General features: G+C 39.9%; 1 protein-coding gene across 5 annotated transcripts in view; it reads right to left on the bottom strand.

Annotated features, from left to right (window-relative positions):
- The window catches only part of SRPK2 (SRSF protein kinase 2), an 87,186-nt gene extending 70,518 nt beyond the window's left edge, over positions 1-16,668 (bottom strand). For 2 of the 5 annotated variants that reach the window (XR_015772487.1, XM_005526005.2), the window contains exon 1: positions 16,463-16,634. Coding sequence is in view for 4 of the 5 variants with exons in the window: in XM_005526005.2 (XP_005526062.1) it covers positions 16,463-16,500 (38 nt within the window). In the remaining variant the exon portion in view is untranslated. Of the gene's footprint in view, positions 1-15,971; positions 16,012-16,462 lie in introns of those variants that run through there. The other 3 variants (XM_088055053.1, XM_014255203.2, XM_088055052.1) reach the window with 2 other exon arrangements.
- Positions 16,669-19,005: the final 2,337 nt, after the last annotated feature.

Here is a 19,005-nt window from a genome sequence, read left to right as displayed (position 1 = left end):
AGCATTCAGTCTTCGGAACTTACCTGATGCCCCAGCAAACTAACTCGGCTCACTGTGGTGAAAAACTTTTTGGGGCAAAGGGGACTTCAGGAAGGTTGGTGTTAGTTAGTGAGGAAAGCTGGACCACTCATTAGGGCTGCAAAACACTGAGGCTGCAGTGAGCCCTTCTCACAGATCCAAACACAATAGGTATTAATCCCTTGTAGTTCGGTGGGAAGCATAAGGAATCTGGGTAAGCCTGTCATGTCACCAGCACCAAAATCCTGTTACAGGATTTGCCAACCAGAAATCCAGCAACTATCCACCTCAAAGACAGCTGGGACAGGGCAAGATATCACCAGCTCTCTAGGTACTTGTCTCTGTGCCAGAAGTCAGCCTTCCTGTAGGAAAGCAAACAGAAGAGGGAACTAATACTATACCTGTAATTCATTAATCATTAATCCCAGTACTATCAGATACTAATTCCCTAATAAGGCTACATAGATCTGAGGAGGGCAACAGCACTGCCACACTAAGCAGTCTTCCCACTCACCAGCGTGGCTCGGTTCAGGTGTGCAACACACAGCAAGCACCTGCCAAAAGCTACAGAACAACTGCTGTTTCCTGCTGTAACACCAAAAAATCCCAAGAAAGCACAAGCGTCATCAGAAGGTAAATCAAAGTATGTTAAACCCAGTAAAGAATTACTACAACCACGCCTTAGTTCCTCACTGATCCATAACTGCACAACACAGAGAAATAAAAATGACAGTAAAAATGGTTGCAAAAATGAACAAAATGGCTTAGAAGTTAAAGCAGTATGAATACAACAGTGTTTGATAACCAAACACAGGCCTTGTGCTTTGACTGTCACAGGCTGGCATCATTTTAGCCACAGCACAATCAGATCCTGAGGGACAGTAATGACTTTTGCAGCTCTGCTTAAAACCCTAAGGACTATCCAAATAAATACAGCTATTGATGAGTCCTGGAGGGAGATAGATCAAGCCTTCCACAGGCAAGGATGTTCTAATCATCTGCCTGGTAAAAGTAAGGGTATTACATGGAGACAGATACTTTCAATCAACATGGGCATAAATTAATACTGCTCATTGAAACCAGAGTTTGACCACCTTCAGTCAATATTTTTTAGCTAATGCTTTAATGTTTGCAAACTGCAAGTGTAACAACAGCATAAACAAGATAAGGAGTAACCAAAACAATGCTATGGTATTAGGACTGATTTAAACGAGTGCAAGAAAACACTAGGTGTATTTTTAAATTTTGTTGAAAAAAAAGCATGAGGTACTAAACTAAGCTAAACACATAACAAATTTTTAAAGATATATTTCATTTGCATGTGCTTTTATACTTACATTTCAAACAATTTCTCAAAACTGAAATAGCATTCTTTCTAAAAAAACAAAAACTGAGGGAAAAAAATCCTTCTCTTCAGACAATACACCTACCACGTTTCTCCACACTTGCTTGGAAGAAACATCTATATGCATCTTTCATACTAAGAATCCCAGTCTTTAAGAAAAATCAAATCACTTGAAAGACAAGTTCTACATAGACAAACCACAGTCATACAATTAAAAACATAGTAGTAATCTCCTGTGAATAACACATTCCATGTTTATATTGTTAATGAACTTAATTACACTTCAACACCACCATCATGGTAATTATGTTTATGGATTCCAGCTCAACAAGCGCCTGGATTGTCCTGAAGTATGTAGATACAACCACTTGCAGTTGACTACAACTTGAAAAAAAAACCCAACCTTACACAGTGCACAATATGACCTATGCAAAACACAGTATATTCAACAGAATATGGAAAAATTAAACTAGTCATGTCAGCAACACTGGAACAGCAGTTAGTAATATCTAGACATATTTGCCAAATTTAACTGGCAGAAAACTCACAGAACTAAGAAAACTGTACTGCCAAATGAAATATTTATTGCAGTAGTATGATGACTCAAAGCATTTGACACTGTCCCATACAATACCCTTGTCTTTAAACTAGAGGGACATGGATTTGACAGATGGATCATTTGTGGAAAAGGCACTGGCTGGATGGATGCACTCAAAGGGTTGTGACCAACAGCTGGACATCCAAGAGGAGAGCAGGGAGGTCTGGGGTTCCTCAGGGGTCGGTGCTGTTTAACACCTTTGTCAGTGACAGGGATCGAGCGCCCTGACCACATTTGCCAACACCACCGAGCTCTCTGGTGCTGTCACACTGGAGGGAAGGGATCCAGAGAGACCTTGACAGGCTTGAGAGGTGGGTCTGTGAGAACCTCATGGTTCAACACAGCCGAGTGCAAGACGTTGCACCTTTGAAGCACAATCTCAAGGCAATGTGAAGCACAAGTATGGCTGGATGGAGAATGGATTGAAAGGAGCCCTGAAGAGAAGTATATCGGGGTGCTGGTGAATGAGAAGCTTGAGTCAGTCAGCAATGTGTGCCTGCAGCTCAGAAAGCCTATTGTGTCCTGGGCTGCATCCAAAGCAGCACAGCCAGCAAGGTGATTCGCCCCCTTTACTCCCACCTGAAGTACTGTGTCCAGATCTGGGGCCCCCAAGGTATGAAGGATATGGATTTGCTAGAAGGAGTCCAGAGTAGGCCACCAGGATGATCAGAGGGCTAGAAGACCCCCCTCTGCTATGAAGATAGGCTGACAGAGTTGTTGTTCAGCCTGGAGAAGAGAAAGCTCCGGCAACACCTTAGAGCACCTTCCAGTAGCTAAAGGAAAGCTGAAGAGGAACTTTTTACAGGGACAAGTAGTGACAGGACAAGGGGGAATGGCTTCAAACTGAAAGAGAGCAGGTTTAGATTACCGTATGATGAAGCACTGGAACAGGTTGTCCAGAGAAGCTGTACACCAAACCTGGAAGTGTTCAAGGCCAGACTGGATGAGGCTTTGAAGCAACCTGGTCTCAAGTGGAAGTTGTCCTTGCCCATGTTAGTGAGGTTGGAACTAGGTCTTGAAGGTCCCTCCCATCCAAAAGAATTTTATGATTCCATGAAGCATTGCTCTCCTTTACATTTCATTTTTCTCCCTTGTAAAATAAATTGTGCCTTTCACAGTTCCTAGTAATTTGCATTCTGAACTCAAATCAACATACAAAGTAAGATGACTTACAAACTCTCAACTTTACATCTTCCTATCTAATTAGTGATTCAATCCCAACAAATCACCTCCACTGACATTTTGTTGACATCACCCACACTGTTACAAAACGGCAATTTAAATCCTCCAATCTGCCACAAGGAAACCAATCTGGGTTTCACCAAAGGACCAACAGTTTCTACTACATTCCATGAAATAACATTTTAATTAAAAGCAGACTTTTGCATTGCAATGGAATTATGGGATTGAATGCTAACAGCAACAATAAACGTGCCAAAATATAATTACAAAGAAACTTGAAAACTCCCAATCTTCTCTTACATTTTAAATTACAAAACTCTGATTTTCAGCTCTGGAGGACTTGATTAAAAAAGCATTAAATTACTCGGGAACAAAAGATAAAATTAGATGTATCATGCTCATGGCTTTGGGACAAAAGGTTATTACTATGCTCTTAACCAATTCTACCTGTAAAATATTGTGTAAATAAACAGTAGCTGCCTGTAATGCCTTATATTTGCTGCACTTCACAGAATCACAGAATTGTTTTGGCTGGAATGGACATTAAAGCTCATCCAGTTCAACTCCCCTGCCATGGGCAGGGACACCTCTGACTGAAGGGGACTGCTCTGCATCCAGTCCAGCCCTGAACACCTTGAACACTTCCAAAGAGGGGCCATGAGGATGGTGAAGGGTCTGCAGGGGAAGCCACATGACAAGAGGCTGGGTTCACTTGGTTTGGTCATCCTGGAGGAGACTGAGGGGAGACATTGCAGCTTTCAACATCTTCACGAGGGAAAACAGAGGGCCAGGTACTGATCTCTTCACTCTTGTGACCACTGACAGAACTAGACGAAATGGCCTGAAATTGTGTCAGGGAAGGTTTAGGCTGGCCATCAGGAAAAGGTTCTTCACCCCGAGGGTGGCTAAGCACTGGAACAGGCTCCCCAGGGAAGTGATCACAGCTCCAGCCTGACAGAGTTCAAGAAGTGGTTGGACAATGCTCTCAGGCACAGGGTGTGACTCTTGGGGTGTCCTGTGTAGGACTGGGAGTTGGACTTAACGATCCTGATGGGTCCCTTCCAACTCAGCATTTTCTAAGATTCTATGATAATACATTCCTCCTCCAATCAATTAAACTACTCACAAGAATCCATTTACATCTGGCAGTATGCACAATACAAATCACCGAAGTTTACATTTCAATAGAAATAGCTGTAGCCCACTAATTATTATAATGTGCCTATCATAACAAAAACGCAGCGCTATGTGTTTTACAAGTAAACCCTTGTGCTCCAGTGTCTAAAACATCTCTAAGCATGGAAAGGAAAAGAAGGTTATCAGGAGGAAATAACATGTATTCAACAAGAGGAAATCACGTGTGACCAATCTGATACCCTCCTACAGTGGCATGCCTGGCTTTGGCTGATGAGGACAGAAGTGGATGTTGTCTACCTTGACTTCCACAAGGCTTTTGACACTGAATGCCAGAACATCCTCACAGGAAAGCTGTGCATTAGATGAGGAGATCATGAGACCAAGGGAACTGAGAACTGGCTGAATGGCAGAGTTGTGACAGGGGCACGGAATATATACTTTTACCATTTTTTTGCTCTATCACAACACATTCTATTATGTCACTTGTGAACTCTAGGCATCACAAGCTGATAACTGAGTTATCAAACTTATATATATATACATACAGAAGTCAATTCCTGTTGTATTTTCATGTCTCTGACTTTAATTTCATATATTCTACATCTCTTTCACTACATCATAAAATAAATGTCCAAATAAATAGCACAAAATCAAAGGCATGAGGTAATGAAACAAACTGATGACAGAGGACTGTGACCAGATGGTAACTCAACAAAAGGAGTGACAAGAATAATGAAGACCAGAGTGGGAGGTAAAGGAAAGTTCTAGGATAAATCTCCCACTGTATTATTTCCATATAGTACCCCACTGCAATTCAAACTCAGATTACTTTTTGCAAGCAACAGTACACACATGAACTACTAGTTGTGAACAAAACAACAAGGTCTCAGAAGTAGTTTAGAGAACCAAGAACTTGTTAGTCTCAGAATCTTCCAGGATTTAAGGAAGATAGGGTTTTTTCAGCTCCAGCTGACTCCTACAGGTTTAGACCAATGGAGCAGGGTGATGAAGCACCAGACAAAAACTTAGTGAAGCTTTCTAGAGGAAAAAAAGCAACATTTAGAAGGAGGAACAAAAGCTACAATTGAAGCCCAGGATGGTTTTAATCTAAATACTCCTGCCCCAAAGAAATCTAGTGGAAACCTGGCAGAAGCCTTGAAAGACAGCTCACACATGCCCACGGAAAATATCTGACAAGAACTATTTGCAGTAAAGGGCAAGAATCCTCAGATGCCATACAGCATGACCTGGAAATAAACTGAACTGTCCAGAAAGTTAATAAAGGTATTATAGTACATATAATTTTTTTTTTTGTAAAGTTGTATTTTAGGTATAGTATTTTTGTCCTACAAATTTTATGTCTGAGATTGAGCTACTCTCTAAGCATTCAGTATATCTGGCTGCAGTCAAGGCTAAGATCTGGGCTGAATAGCCTCCTTTCAGCCTCAGTAAAAAAGGAACATTAGGTCTTTTACACAACAGCTGAAAAAGCAGAAAAAGGAAAAAAAAAAAAAAAACAGGAAAAAAATGCTGTGCCTGTGATTCCAGGAGAGAGTTTCATGGCTTTTTTTTTTTTTAATTTTAAGTGTTTTTTTTTTTAGTACAGTACTTGCTAGACAGGCAGACTTGAAAACATCAGCAAAATAGCTACTTGTTGCACTTTGTTTCTACTCTGCTCAAGCAAACGAGCTCTGTTTACATGTTTTGTGTAAATAAACAGCCCTGCACACATACACACAAACTCACAACCTTCAAATAATATATTTCTCTTCCTGAGAAGAACAACTTGGCAAAGTCTCAAGTATTAGCTATCTTCTGGGCTCCTAGAGTAGAAATAATACATGCCAGATTTTCTGAATACTGATGTCAGATAGCCAGATATTGACTAACACACACTGTGGCTCGGTGTCTTTTGCCTGCTCAGCTACCTTGCAAAAGAACTGAGCAGTATCTCGATATCTGCAGCCCAGATTAACAATTGGCCTTCTAGTCTACGTCAAAGATATTGTTTTGTTTAGAATGAGAGTAATATGATTGCTTTTGCCTTTTTTAAACTGGCATTTTTTGCCCACTATTATCAGACATCTCTTTTCTGGACCAGACTACAGAGAAGTAGGATGTGAGAGAGTTGATGCTCCAGAGGTGTTTACTGTTATTATGCATCTCTGTGCTACCTCAAATGGATTTTGTGACAAGCACAGATACTGGTTCAGCAAGGTAAGTAGCACCGCTTGGTTTTGGTCATGCCTGAGCTTTTCTTCAGTAGATGTATCAGCTTGACACATCTAACAGTGTAAGTCTGAAGCAGAGAGTAGGTATCTAACACATGAGCTATCTAGTATCTATCATTACTCTTCCTCTCTAGGAACATAGGTCTAAAAGCTAAATAGGAGTTAAGCAGTAGACAAAACTCTGTAATATCAAACTTTCAGGGGACTGAGAAGTAGTAAGCAAAGCATTTATGCATTTCATGTCCTCAGTTAATTTCAATCTTTTGGATGCCCATATCAGATGGCCAAAAATCCATACAGACCTAGATCCAGTTTTGACAGGGGCTACTAGGTCCCTGGGAGACCAGTGTTAGGTTATCTGATTAAAAGCTAACCATAATAAAAACATATCCAGCAAGGACCAGAAGCAAAACAACAGGTCAACCCTAACAACCTCAAGAGTAAAAATGGGAGCATGTGAATCAGCTACTCCTACGACTATCAATTAGACCATATTCCCCCACTGTGAAACCTACCAAGATGAGTCAAAACTCCTCCCAAAAAACACCTTGAAAACTAAAGGTTATTGCCTTAAGGGGTATGGGATTTATTATGGGATGCAGGGAGGAAGAATATTTTGGGACTGTGTAAAACTTACCACAGTACTGTGAGAATAAGCAAGATGCTACGAAATGTTCAGAGGAAGGCATTAGATCTGGAGGAGGACTGGTATAAAAGTGGGTAAGGGAGAAATAAGTAAGGGAAAATAACAAGGAAAAAGGATAAATTGCACAGGTCCAGTACAAATGAGCATCTGCTCTGTCTGTCTAAGCCCTGCCCTTGTTCATGACAGTCCATCCTATATTGTCATTAAACCCTATACCTGTACCCTTTGTGGATGCACTTTCTACTTGGATTGTGTATGTGTGAACTCAAGCCAATTTCAAGTCAGACTGGCCAGCAGGTAAATAAGGTCCATGTGCCAGCAACAGGAGTGAGAACATGAATCTCGAGGCTTATGTGTTACCAGGCTAGGAACTACTTAGAGCATTTAAAATTGGTTGGGAGGGCTTTATGTGTGAGTTTCTGCAAAAATTCCACAAGTGGAATTTTCTACCAGTCTACCAGTGGTAGGAATTCCACTGTAAGGAGCTGGAAAGGAGGAAAAGGACTGGGCTGTCCACGTGGTTCTCGCCTCAGTGCTCTGTGTGTTTATGTGGGTGCCAATAAAAGCCCTGGTTTGAGTCTCTGCTGCCCTGCATGGCCAGCTGCGTATGCATCTTCTGTACATGAGTGTGTGCATGCACACTCACCTGGGGGAACCCACGCTCCTCACTGGCTGGCCCTGGGGTCACAGCAGTCCTGCACTTACCTATTTAGCTACACAGCAGATGTTGCCCCTGGGACACAGAGCCCTCCATACTTGGCTACCTCTAACAACTGGCATGGCTAAAAGGACACATACTTTGAGCAAGCTTCTTAGCAAAGCTATCAGTAACCCTTCAAAGGTGAAGTGTCTAAATCTGCCTTAGATTTGAGTTTGAGGTAGTCTTTAAGACTTTTAGTTGCAGACCTTTTAAGCTGTCCCAGCATCTGTTGGAACACCTTGCAGTTTTGCTACGGCATTTTTTAAAGCACTGAGTATTTAAATGATAGTAAAAAAATGTATTGGCATTCTCAGGCACTGTCCTGCTTCAACTGGATGACTTTGTGTTCTTTTAATAGCCCTTGAAATTCCTATGTGCTAAACACATTTGAAAAGAATCTTGACCAGTTCTTTCCTGTATGTTTTCTTTCCAAGCCAGAAAAGTAACACAAATAAAGCAGATATACAGGTGAAAAAAAGTACATATAAACTAAACTACAGGAACATACTCAATAAGATTACCTTGGGGAAACCTGTGAAGAGCTTTCCATAAAGAACACCACCACTTTTTCTTTGTAAGTTCATTCTTTTCCTCTGGTTGTAGAACCTAAGCACTCTGAGGATGGCTATATCTCTCTTCATTTAGCTTTCTAGACTAATACTCTGAAACATTAATTACCTGGAAAGAAGCCAAGTGAGATTTCTAACTAAGTCCATGAAGACTGTTTGTACTCTTATTTATAACAGAATGAAAGGCTTTAATTGATAAAAATGTACTTCAGAATCACTATGGTTGATGATCTTTTTCATACCTTAGGGAAGTCTTGGTCCAAAGCTGTATTAGTCTTCTTGGAAGCTGGCACTTCTCATAGCTAAGACACCAAGCAGCAGTGGAAATTCCTGATTCATGTCACATATGCAACAGGAGCTGTCAGAAAGGCTTTACACTGTCATACTGGGGATGACAAAGCACCACTCAGAGGAAACCACCACACGTGGTCTCCTAAGGGTAAGGTAATCCTTTTATAGAAGGATTTGTAAAGAGCAGAGCTAACTCCAAACATCTTCCATTCTAGTTCATGGCATGAAATAAACAGAGGTGGATAGAGTCTGGTATGTGGGCAGAGCAGGAACTGAATGCTTCTATGGACAGTAGCTGTAACAGCTGAAGACAACAATGAGAATCCATAAGTCCTGATGCTGGATACAGAATAACAGAAGAGCTATCCACTGAAACCCACAGACATTTCAAACCACCTTTCCATCTCCAAAAAAAAAAAATAAAAAAAAATAAAAAATAAAAAATTACTGGATATTCTGACACAGCAGTTGCCAAAGAAAATAATGCTGTCTCTTTATAGCAGTATTAATTACAAAAATAATACTTCCAGTTTCTGCTAGAACTACTAAAAGTTAAGCTTTGGCAATGCAGGGCAGAAATGTAGTTTAATAGGAGTTTCTGCTGCAATAATATGACCTTCTTTGCCCCCAACAAAGATACACACACTATTGCCGTGCACAGTAGTACTGAGCAACAGAATTAAGGAGGAGTCCTTGCCTTCTTAGAAAGGCTGTGACCATTCCAGTAGGTTTGGAACATAGGAAGTTGGTCCATGAAAACAAGGCACTGAATTCTTAAAAAGTTTCATGTTATTCCAATGACATTTTACCAAATAAGAAATGGGTTCAAGAAATTCTCCTTTCCATGGAATTAGACTGCTCCAAATTTGGGGAAAATAAATCTTGAAGATTAACCAGTAATAAAAATGTTTCACAACTCTCAAGAGAAGAAAATACAGTTTAGTAAACATGGGTATCACCAATTTATGGCCATTTATTATATTAACAGATATCAAGACAAAATTAGGATGCTTATTATCAATACAGAGAAGTTATTTAAAGTGCCTTTATTAAACACAATGGTCATAACTTCATACAAATAGAACATCTACATGAGATGTGGTTCTGGTTTTGAACATTGTCCAGTCAGGAAAGAGAAGCAGTCAACCAGCCTGAGTGACCTAAAGCTATAACCAGACAAGAAAAGCTATATAGATAAATTTGGTGAAGAACATAGGCAGAGCTTGGAGCTGTATACATTTCTTTGGTAACTGAAGCTTTAAAGACTAAAAAGAGAGAAAGAGAATGAAGCAGAAAAAAAGGAAATCGCAGTTCACTATCCATCTAGTCATAAATATCAGCATGAGTTTGGCAGGCATCCTAGATGAGATAAATTTCAGATCTTTTTTTTTAAGGTAACAGTGACTATTTAGATTTTGTCAGAGATCACCCAAGACTAAAAGTAAGTTTTGAAGAAAATACAGAAGCACCTAAGGCAAATACTGATTCAGGAGTGTAAAATTCCTGAAGAAAGAACTAGTAAAAGACTTTCTGGTCACAACACCGTTTGGACAGTATTTTTCAGTCCACTGTAAAGTTTAGATATCCTCCAAACTGTACAGTAGGATTCACATTAAGTCAAAAGCTGAGAGATGGCACAGTTTCCTGATAATATGTTTGTAACACAAAATATGCAACAAAATGGAATGCTTAGATTTGCATGCATTTGCTTAGGATGTTCCCATCATCCCTCAGTAACTACATGAATTCTAGATCAATGAAAATACATGTATCACAACACAGCAAATTCAATTAATTACATTAATGTCTAAACATTTTATCATTGATTTGTAAGTATATCATATGAATATATGCATATAATATGAAGGTGCAGAAAACCACAAATTAATTTATCCTGTAATACACTATAGCAACAACAGAAATGCAAAATCTGGGCACAGATACGTATCATTTTATGCAATCTATCAGGAAACATTCCTTTAACTTCCACGTAGGGGCTGAAGTGGACATTTTAGTGAAGGCATGACCAAGACAGTGATTAGGCAAAATGTTACAAGTCATGAAACTGACTAAATCTGTGATACCAAAGGGTTTGCTTAAAATGATCCATTACTTTTTTCCAGACATTTTACCCTGGGATAGAACTGGTTAGAAAGTATATTGTTCAAGTCACAGTTTTCAAATTTTCTACATATCTTTTTTTCTAAGCCATTAAATAACTGTGTTCAAACCACCACTGGACTGCTTGAGTTAGTTTCCAGTTCTCATACAGGAAAACCTCATACAACACCCCAGAACTTTCCATCTCTCCCTTTCAGAAAATTCTCTCATTTTAGTTCCAACAGGAACTGATAAAATTTGAGATTTTAGTTTTCAGAAGGTATATTAAAAAATTCTCTGTAATAAATACCTCACAAATACCTGCATGATGAAAAATTGCTAATCATTAAAAAAAAAAATTGAAGAAAAAAATTAAGTAGTGCACAGGCCATCTGAGTAGTAGGGATACTAATGATAATATTTCACTTGTTATTAAAAACCAAAGTACATAATTTTCTACCTATGGCAGAAATTCCAGACAGAGAAATAAACCAAGTCTATCCCTGAAAACTAAAATACACTTAAAATTCTCAATCTTTTCAAAGAGGCACTACCAACCCTATAAAACAGTACAGTGTCCACTAAAAATATCACCTCAAGTGAAAAATATGTTCCCTAAGTGGCTATTTCTATATAAGCTATTTCCATTTTTTTCCTACACAAGGACAATGGCATATTGCAACATTCCTTGTCTCCACATCCCTTTCATTTTTCACCTGAAAGCCTTACGTGCTAAAACAAGTGAGATTGTGAAACCTTTAATATGAAAACCACACAAAACATAGGATTTCTTTTGGTCCAGAACTGGTAATCTAAAATTAAGCACCTAGTCTGAGAGAGCTATACAGGTACACTGTCACCCAACAGAGATGGTGGTAGAATAAAGTACCTCCCTGGACAAACAACTTAAGGCCCACACTAAGATAGGATGATTTTCTTTCTACTTCTGAGATAAAAGACAGTAAGTAGAATGGGAGGGAAATACATATTGGTCACCATATATAAAACAAAACATAAAGGTTACAGTTTTATGACCACTAAAAATAGATTTGAATTGTCCTGAAAGGGAAGATGTGCAACATTTCTTTCATCCTATTAAAAAGAACCAGCAAAGCAGAAAGAGAGCTAAAGAAAATTTCGTAAATGTGTTTGAAAGTTACTGAAACTGATGAAATAGTTGCATTATTCTGACAACTATTTTTTTTTTCAGTGTTAGTTACATAAATAATGGAATCATTATAATACCCTATTATTTAACAATTATTCCAAACCATTTATCTGACACACAGCAGTATCAGCTTATGTTTCATGTTGTTAGCTGATGGTTCTACTTTTAAACATTATTTCTATATTTATTACAATTTACACTTCTACTTTAGAAGTAGTGCTTCCACAACTAAATTAAAAAAAGAAATACACACACACAAGAACAGAATAAAAAAATTCCCTGATGTTCCAAAGGAATCTTTCAACATCCTAACTTGTTTTACAATCCCTCCTCTAACAACTAACATTAAGTCTCCTAGAAAAGGAAGCAGACAGTACTCAGATTCCATCTTTTTCCTTCCTTGTCATTATTTCAGATTTCTTTCTCCTTTATTTTATCCCTGAATGCCTCCTTGGCATGATCTGATGAAGAAACTATGTAAAAGCAGTGAGAAACACATTAATTTGCTCTGCAAATATATATTACAAATATAGAGTGGTATACATACCCCAAGACTCAAAAAAAACCCCAACAAAAAGCCAAACCAAAATCACCCTTATTTCTTAAAACTTGCCTGCACCACCTGACACCAAATACTTCCACATACAGATTAATACAAACTTGTAATTTCAAAATATCTTCCCTTTCCTTGAGGGATTTATGAAACCCTTCAAAATCCTGAAAATGGAATTATATACACACCAGCTACCTTCTTTACAACTGCTCACAAGTGGCTGCTATTATTTTTTATAAAAAACACTGAAGCAGAAACTCTAAGAAACATGCATATGCAGCCTTTGTAAAAAGAAGGAAAAAGAGCAGGTCAAACACTTCAGACTGATCAGCCTTGCTAATAACCTTTATCAGAAAATGCTCCATGGTCAAACTGTACTGCTGACACAAATTTAGAATCCAAAATCAGAGCCAAAGGAATAACAAGCTCTTTGTCCTAAAATGTGAAAAAGAAAACGACTGCATACATTAGGTTTGAAGTCTTAAGAGTATGAAGTCATCCAGGTGAAAGAATTAACTTTTCTCAAAAAGAAACAGAAACTTGCCAAGACTTCCACAAAGCCCCTAAAAAGGGGAAAAAAAAATAAAATCCTGTGCAGCTCAAAGCATGCACTGTACTGTAGATGAGAAGACTGCATAACTCATACACCTGAAATGGAAGTATTTTTACTTTCCTGGAGGGCTCCCGAAATCCCTCCTTCATTTGGGTGCTGCTACTTGCTTCTTCAGGAACTGGACCAGTAACCACATGCAGCCCCCAAGGAAACACAAAGAATACGGGGGTACATGGTAGTTTAATTACTACTTATTAAATAAGGAAACCAGGTGAGTATCACATTGTAAGCACACTGTAGGAAAACATATCCATGGCCTCCTTAAGGCTCAGACATGCAAACAAATCAATTCAGCGACAGCAGCTGCCGTGGGTTACCTGATCCACCGCCCAGTCCATGTGCACACACGCATCCGCAGTTACCTGGGTTACCTTATCAACAAGGAACCAGGACTTTGGCCCAGGGCAGCATTAACTACTCGGAAATTTAGGACATAGAGATGCTGTCTGATTGTATCTGCTAATGAAATATCCCATAGCACGCCAAAACACAGGTATCTTAATCTCATCACCTCAATTCTGCAGCTTCAGTTTTTCTAGGGAGAAGGTAAAGGGAAAGGAAGGATGTATCTATGAAAAATGTCTCAGGTTTGTATTGATTTACTTTTCAAGGCTGCCAATGTCTTTAAACATCTCAGATGGTCCTCAACATAAAGGTTCAACTTTCTTGTTAATGTCTTCTGAAAGGTTCTTAAAATCGTTCCTAAGGTTCTTAAAAAAAAAGGTTCTTAAAAACTATCCTAAGAGAACACTGCAGGATTTCTAAAATGCTGAGTCTCCATAAGAGCCAAGCCATCCATTACATCCCAGCTTTCTTCTCATCAGTAAGATGTGACAGCATGTTGAACTTGCCAAATGAGCAGGAAAACCTACAAACACTAAACCATCTTGTAATCTGTTGGTCTAAACAAAGACCAGCCAAAGAAGGAGGCAAGTAATGGGCTTCTGTCTCATTCCTTCTCTATTCCCATTTCATCAGTCTCTGTAAGTGCACAGAGCACCTCCTCTCCCCTCCCCTCTGGCTATGCAAGCGCTGTCTAGCAGCCTCTGCTAGCGTGGAAAACAAGAAACAAGCCATGGACTCTTTCAGATCTTCCACACAGCATTCCCACATGGAGAACTCAAGCTTCGCAAGAAGGCCAACCACTAGGAGCAAGGATAAAAACCAGCAATAAATAAATAAATATGCAAGAATTAATTCCCTTTCTATGTTTTTCAAGAACACGCATATTCTCATGTCTGTATGGCATAAACACACATTGCAATTTCTCAACAGAGCAGATAAGGCCAGTTTAACAGTTCAGACATTCAATATTCTAATTATTTCTTTTTAAAAAATCTAGTATATTAATTTTCAAAGAGCCTTGAAAGGAACTGGCAGCTAATAGGATAGACAGCACTGTTTCATAACAGCTTGCAAAAAAATTCAGTCTATTTTTAGATAGATGAAAAGAATGTGTTTTTTCTTTAAAAAAAAAAAAAAAAAAAAACAAGAAAATAAAGATGTTTTCATTTATAACTGACCACGCAGCTGATCTGTCAAACCAATCTCCAGGTGAAGAGTACCATATATTTAAATCCTCAAAAGAAATCTCTGTGCATATACAACAGCCACTTTTAATCTTTATTGCATGATAACACATCATGCTGCTAAAACAATCTTAGTTTTTAATGAATCACATTCAAATGAATCTCAAACAAATGAATCTTTTTCTAATTGTGTGTTATGATCCTTTAAAAGGATATCTTCATCTAGGACTACCATTAGTTCAACCATGAGCATGTTCTGCTCAAAATCAGACTGATCAGATGTCAGGTGCTGCATAACATTCATTTTAATAAAATAAGTATCTGTATAATATACCAAATTCCCAGACAGCAGTCAACTGAAGTCTTTCCAAAAATCAAGTTAACACCTGTTTCCTTGACTATTTTCACTCCATCATCCTCCCTGTTACCACCACCATTTTATGAGTCTTGCATTTAAAAATTTTAGGCATAGGAGTGGGATAAAGATTAACAAATAAACATTTGCATTTTATCTCCTCATTCTTAATTTTGAACACGTAAATACTAAAATTCCTCTCAAAGCTCTTCTTATATTTCTCCATTTTGGAAAGGTGACTTAACACCCCATTCCCCCCCACCATTTTCTGTATCTCTCTTTGCTGGTATTTTGTTATAACTACAGCTGGTGAAAGGCAATGCAGTTTGCTTCTACGTATCGTACATAAATATACTTATAAATCAAATTAAATTGCTCATTTTGGTTTTTCAAACCACCCATGCCACACAGCACTCGTTGATTTTGAAAGATGTCTTAAGGAAAGATGTTTCCTTAAGATAGCATTCAGTGCCTTATCTGAATGTCTCTCTATGCTGAACCATTCAATAAAATAAACTTTAGATTGTGATTTCAACCTAACACAGTTTGAGAGCTTAAAATTAATAGTATTTTTTTTTGCCAATGTCCAATATTAGAAGAGTGAAATAAAACATTCAGAGGGTCTTTTGCATACAGCCAAAATGTTTACTGTAAATAATGGGGGGGAAATGGTATTACGTGTCTCTAGACTGAAGCAGTTTAAAAAATAAAAATGCCCTAAAATGCAGTTGCAAGCAAAACAGAAGTGAGCAAGGCTGATTTATTCGAAATCAACAAAACAACCACAAGAGGCTATTTCACGTCAGAAGACTTAAATGTACATTTAGTACCTTTAAGTATTTCTCTAAAAATGAAACAACTACTTGAAATAGCACTAATCTGATTGACAGATAAAATAATTGCTTTAAAAACACTTCTGAGTCATTTTGTCCTTACCTGCAGGCATGAACCATTACTGCATGCAGCGACTGCTCCATTTCCTAGCACAGACTTGAACAGGGATCACATCTATCTTACAGAATGTGACTAATAGGGGGATTTGCGATTCCTGAGCTACTTTCCAAAGGACACTCCCTTTTCCACATAACAGGGCACGAATCGCTTGGCCAAGTTCTATGCGCTGCCCACGTGAAGGGGCAGCAGCGCGGGCAGCGCGGCGGGGTCTGCGCGATGCGCTCGCGTGACGGGCGCGGGGTCTGCACCAGCCAGCCCAGCCCGCCCCGCCGCGATCCGCATGCTGCAGCCCGCGGGCTCCGGGGCGCAGCCCGGCACCGGAACCCTCGGCAAACGCGCACAAAGCTCGACCAGAAGGACAGGCTGGGTGGGCACGGTGCGAGATCCAGCATGCAGCAGGCGGACAATGCCAGCAGCCCTGCGGAGGCAGAGGGAGAAGCCCCGCGTTCATGCGGACGGGGATGCGGCCGTACCTTTCTGGAGAGGACGACTTCTCAGAGTTAACTGACATCAGCAGCTCAGTCTTCTGCTTGATTTCTGGAAAAATCAGAAAACGTTCACCACCGACACCGCCTGCCCTCGCCTTCCGGAGGTCTCGCTTCCCTGCGCCCTTTTGTCCGCCGGAGGCCCGGGACGCGGCGCTGTGCGAGGCCGCCCAGCCGCGCTCGGAGGGCCGAGCCCGCGCACATGACCGCGCACGGCGGGCGGAACCATCGCCGAGCGGGGGGCGCCGCTCCGAGCCCGAGCTCGCGCGGGCACCGCGGGGGCCGCGCCACCGCTGCCGCCGGCGGGGGGGCCGCGGAGGGTGCCTGCCGAGGGGGAAAATGCCGAAACAAAGGATTCCCGGCCCAGATCGTCTTCCCGGGTACCTCGCTAAGGGGTACTGCACACCCGCGAAAGCCTCCAGATGAAAAGATCTGAAAAATATGGCTCTTTGAATCATTTTTGTCACAAAAAGCGAGGTATTAAATCACTACTTTCACACACGGTTGAGAAAGCAGAGGTGGAAAACGCTAGGCCACCTGAATTTTAGTTTCTAGTGGTCTTCTTCTAATGTCCCCCAAATACACTTTGAAAAGTAACGTTTCATTTTCCCTTTTTTTTTTTTCTTTTCTTTCTTTTTTAATGCCTAGTAAGGCACCCAGAGGGTGGCTGGGCTCTGGAACAGGCTCCCCAGGGCAGTGCTCACAGAACCAACCCTGGCCGAGTTCAAGAAGCGTCTGGACAATGCTCTCGGAATGGTGCCATGAATGGCCAGGAGCTGGTCTTGATGATCCTGGTGGCTTCCTTCCAACTCAGCACATTCTGTGATTCTGTCATCACCAGTGGGCTAGTACCTCGCTACCAAAACGCCGGCAGCACACCCCGGCACGGACACCCGGCGTGCTGGCACCAAGGGGAGATGCACCCTGCCACTCGCTTCACAAGATCCTGTCGAAGCAGGACAGAGACTGCTGAAAAGTGAATTCACCAGGAGCTCTGGAATCGAGAGGTTTGTGACCCAAAAAAATGGAAACAACAAAGTCAGGGATGCGAGCATCATTTTAAGATCGTAGCCTCGCCAGAAACCGTAGTGCCAACCATGGTAATACTGGTTAAGACCTGAGCAACACTACGTCCACTTAACAGCCACAGTAAACCTGAACTGTTTGGGATTAACCATTCCACAATGGAAGACCTTCAACCTGACTTTTCTTTCTCTCTTCACACATAGCTCAGGTACAAAGCCACAGAAATTTCTGAAAACAAGAGAAAGTGGGTAACTAGATTTATCTTTTTTTTTTTTTCAACCAAAGTTGAAACAAGAATATTACTATATGAATGAGTTTATCACTCTCATGCTGTGGTGGAAGGCTTGCAAGATAGCAAGTGATCATCACCTTTTCAAGCATCTGGCACTTGTTCTTCCCAAAACATACTGATCAGAGGAAGCTCCAAGAATTATCTCAGTTCTCACATCCAAAGTAGATGCTTCTCAGATCTTTGAAAACATGTCTGTAAAATGTCAGTATGTTCAGAACTGGCTCCACTGCATGACTCCAAGTATCATAAAAGATTTCTTTTACATTGTCCATTCCAGGCAGCAAGTGGTCCTACAGTCACAACTACTGGGATACTCACATCCCAATGCAGGGATGAACTAAAGTTCATTTCCCTACCACAGACCCTTGACACTGACTGACTCTAAATATGGTCTTAGATTTCAAAGTCCAACAAATTTTTAATTCCTTCTAAAGATGCTTAAAAATTAAAATTAATTACATAAACATATTAATATGACAGGATTTTATAGCAAAACAAAATCCACAGAGTTTGGAATGAACTGATCAAATTATTTATTCCACATAGGCCTTGCAATGGATGTCTAAAGATTATTATACTAATATTTTACTGCTAACAGTACAAGACATTAAAAACAAATCCAAGGTATAAGTTATTTCACTGCAAACTTTGAGTCCCTGGATTCTCTACAAGATGCACAGACATTTCTCCATGATGGCATAGCACATAATCTAATTTTACATAATTATAGTAACCAAGTGACAACAAAGACTTATTTAAATAGAGCTACAAGAAGAATTTAAATAAAATGAGACCTCATAGGAAAAAAAATTCTAATGCCTTAATAAGCATTCTCCACATTTAGATAACAGTTTCATCACAAAGTTTTGGAGTTTTTCTTTCCTCTGTTTCTCCTTCTGTCAATTTGAAGTATTTTCTTATTTAGGATTTACCAATCTTCTGTCTCTGCTACCTGAGATTTTTGCAAGTGGACCCCTTTTGTTCATTTTTAGAAACAATTCTGTACCTTTACACATCCATAGTGCACCAGCAAACTCAGGCTGATACCGTCACTATCACTCATACAAAAACTGATCTTGGGAATAATCTCACCAAAATAAGACATATGGCTTTTACACTAAGTACCTTTAGACCCTAAGAGAATAATGGCTGCAGAAACAGCAATGTTCTCATTTGTTTATTTTGATTATTTGTAAGTTACATATCCAGAATT

Source organism: Pseudopodoces humilis, chromosome 5, assembly GCF_049639895.1.
Source record: "Pseudopodoces humilis isolate 2021_Gansu_Grassland_sample_001 chromosome 5, ASM4963989v1, whole genome shotgun sequence".
Classification (NCBI taxonomy): Eukaryota; Metazoa; Chordata; class Aves; order Passeriformes; family Paridae; genus Pseudopodoces; species Pseudopodoces humilis.
The sequence above is the reverse complement of the archived record's forward strand: the minus strand, read 5'-3'. Positions and strand labels throughout refer to the sequence as shown.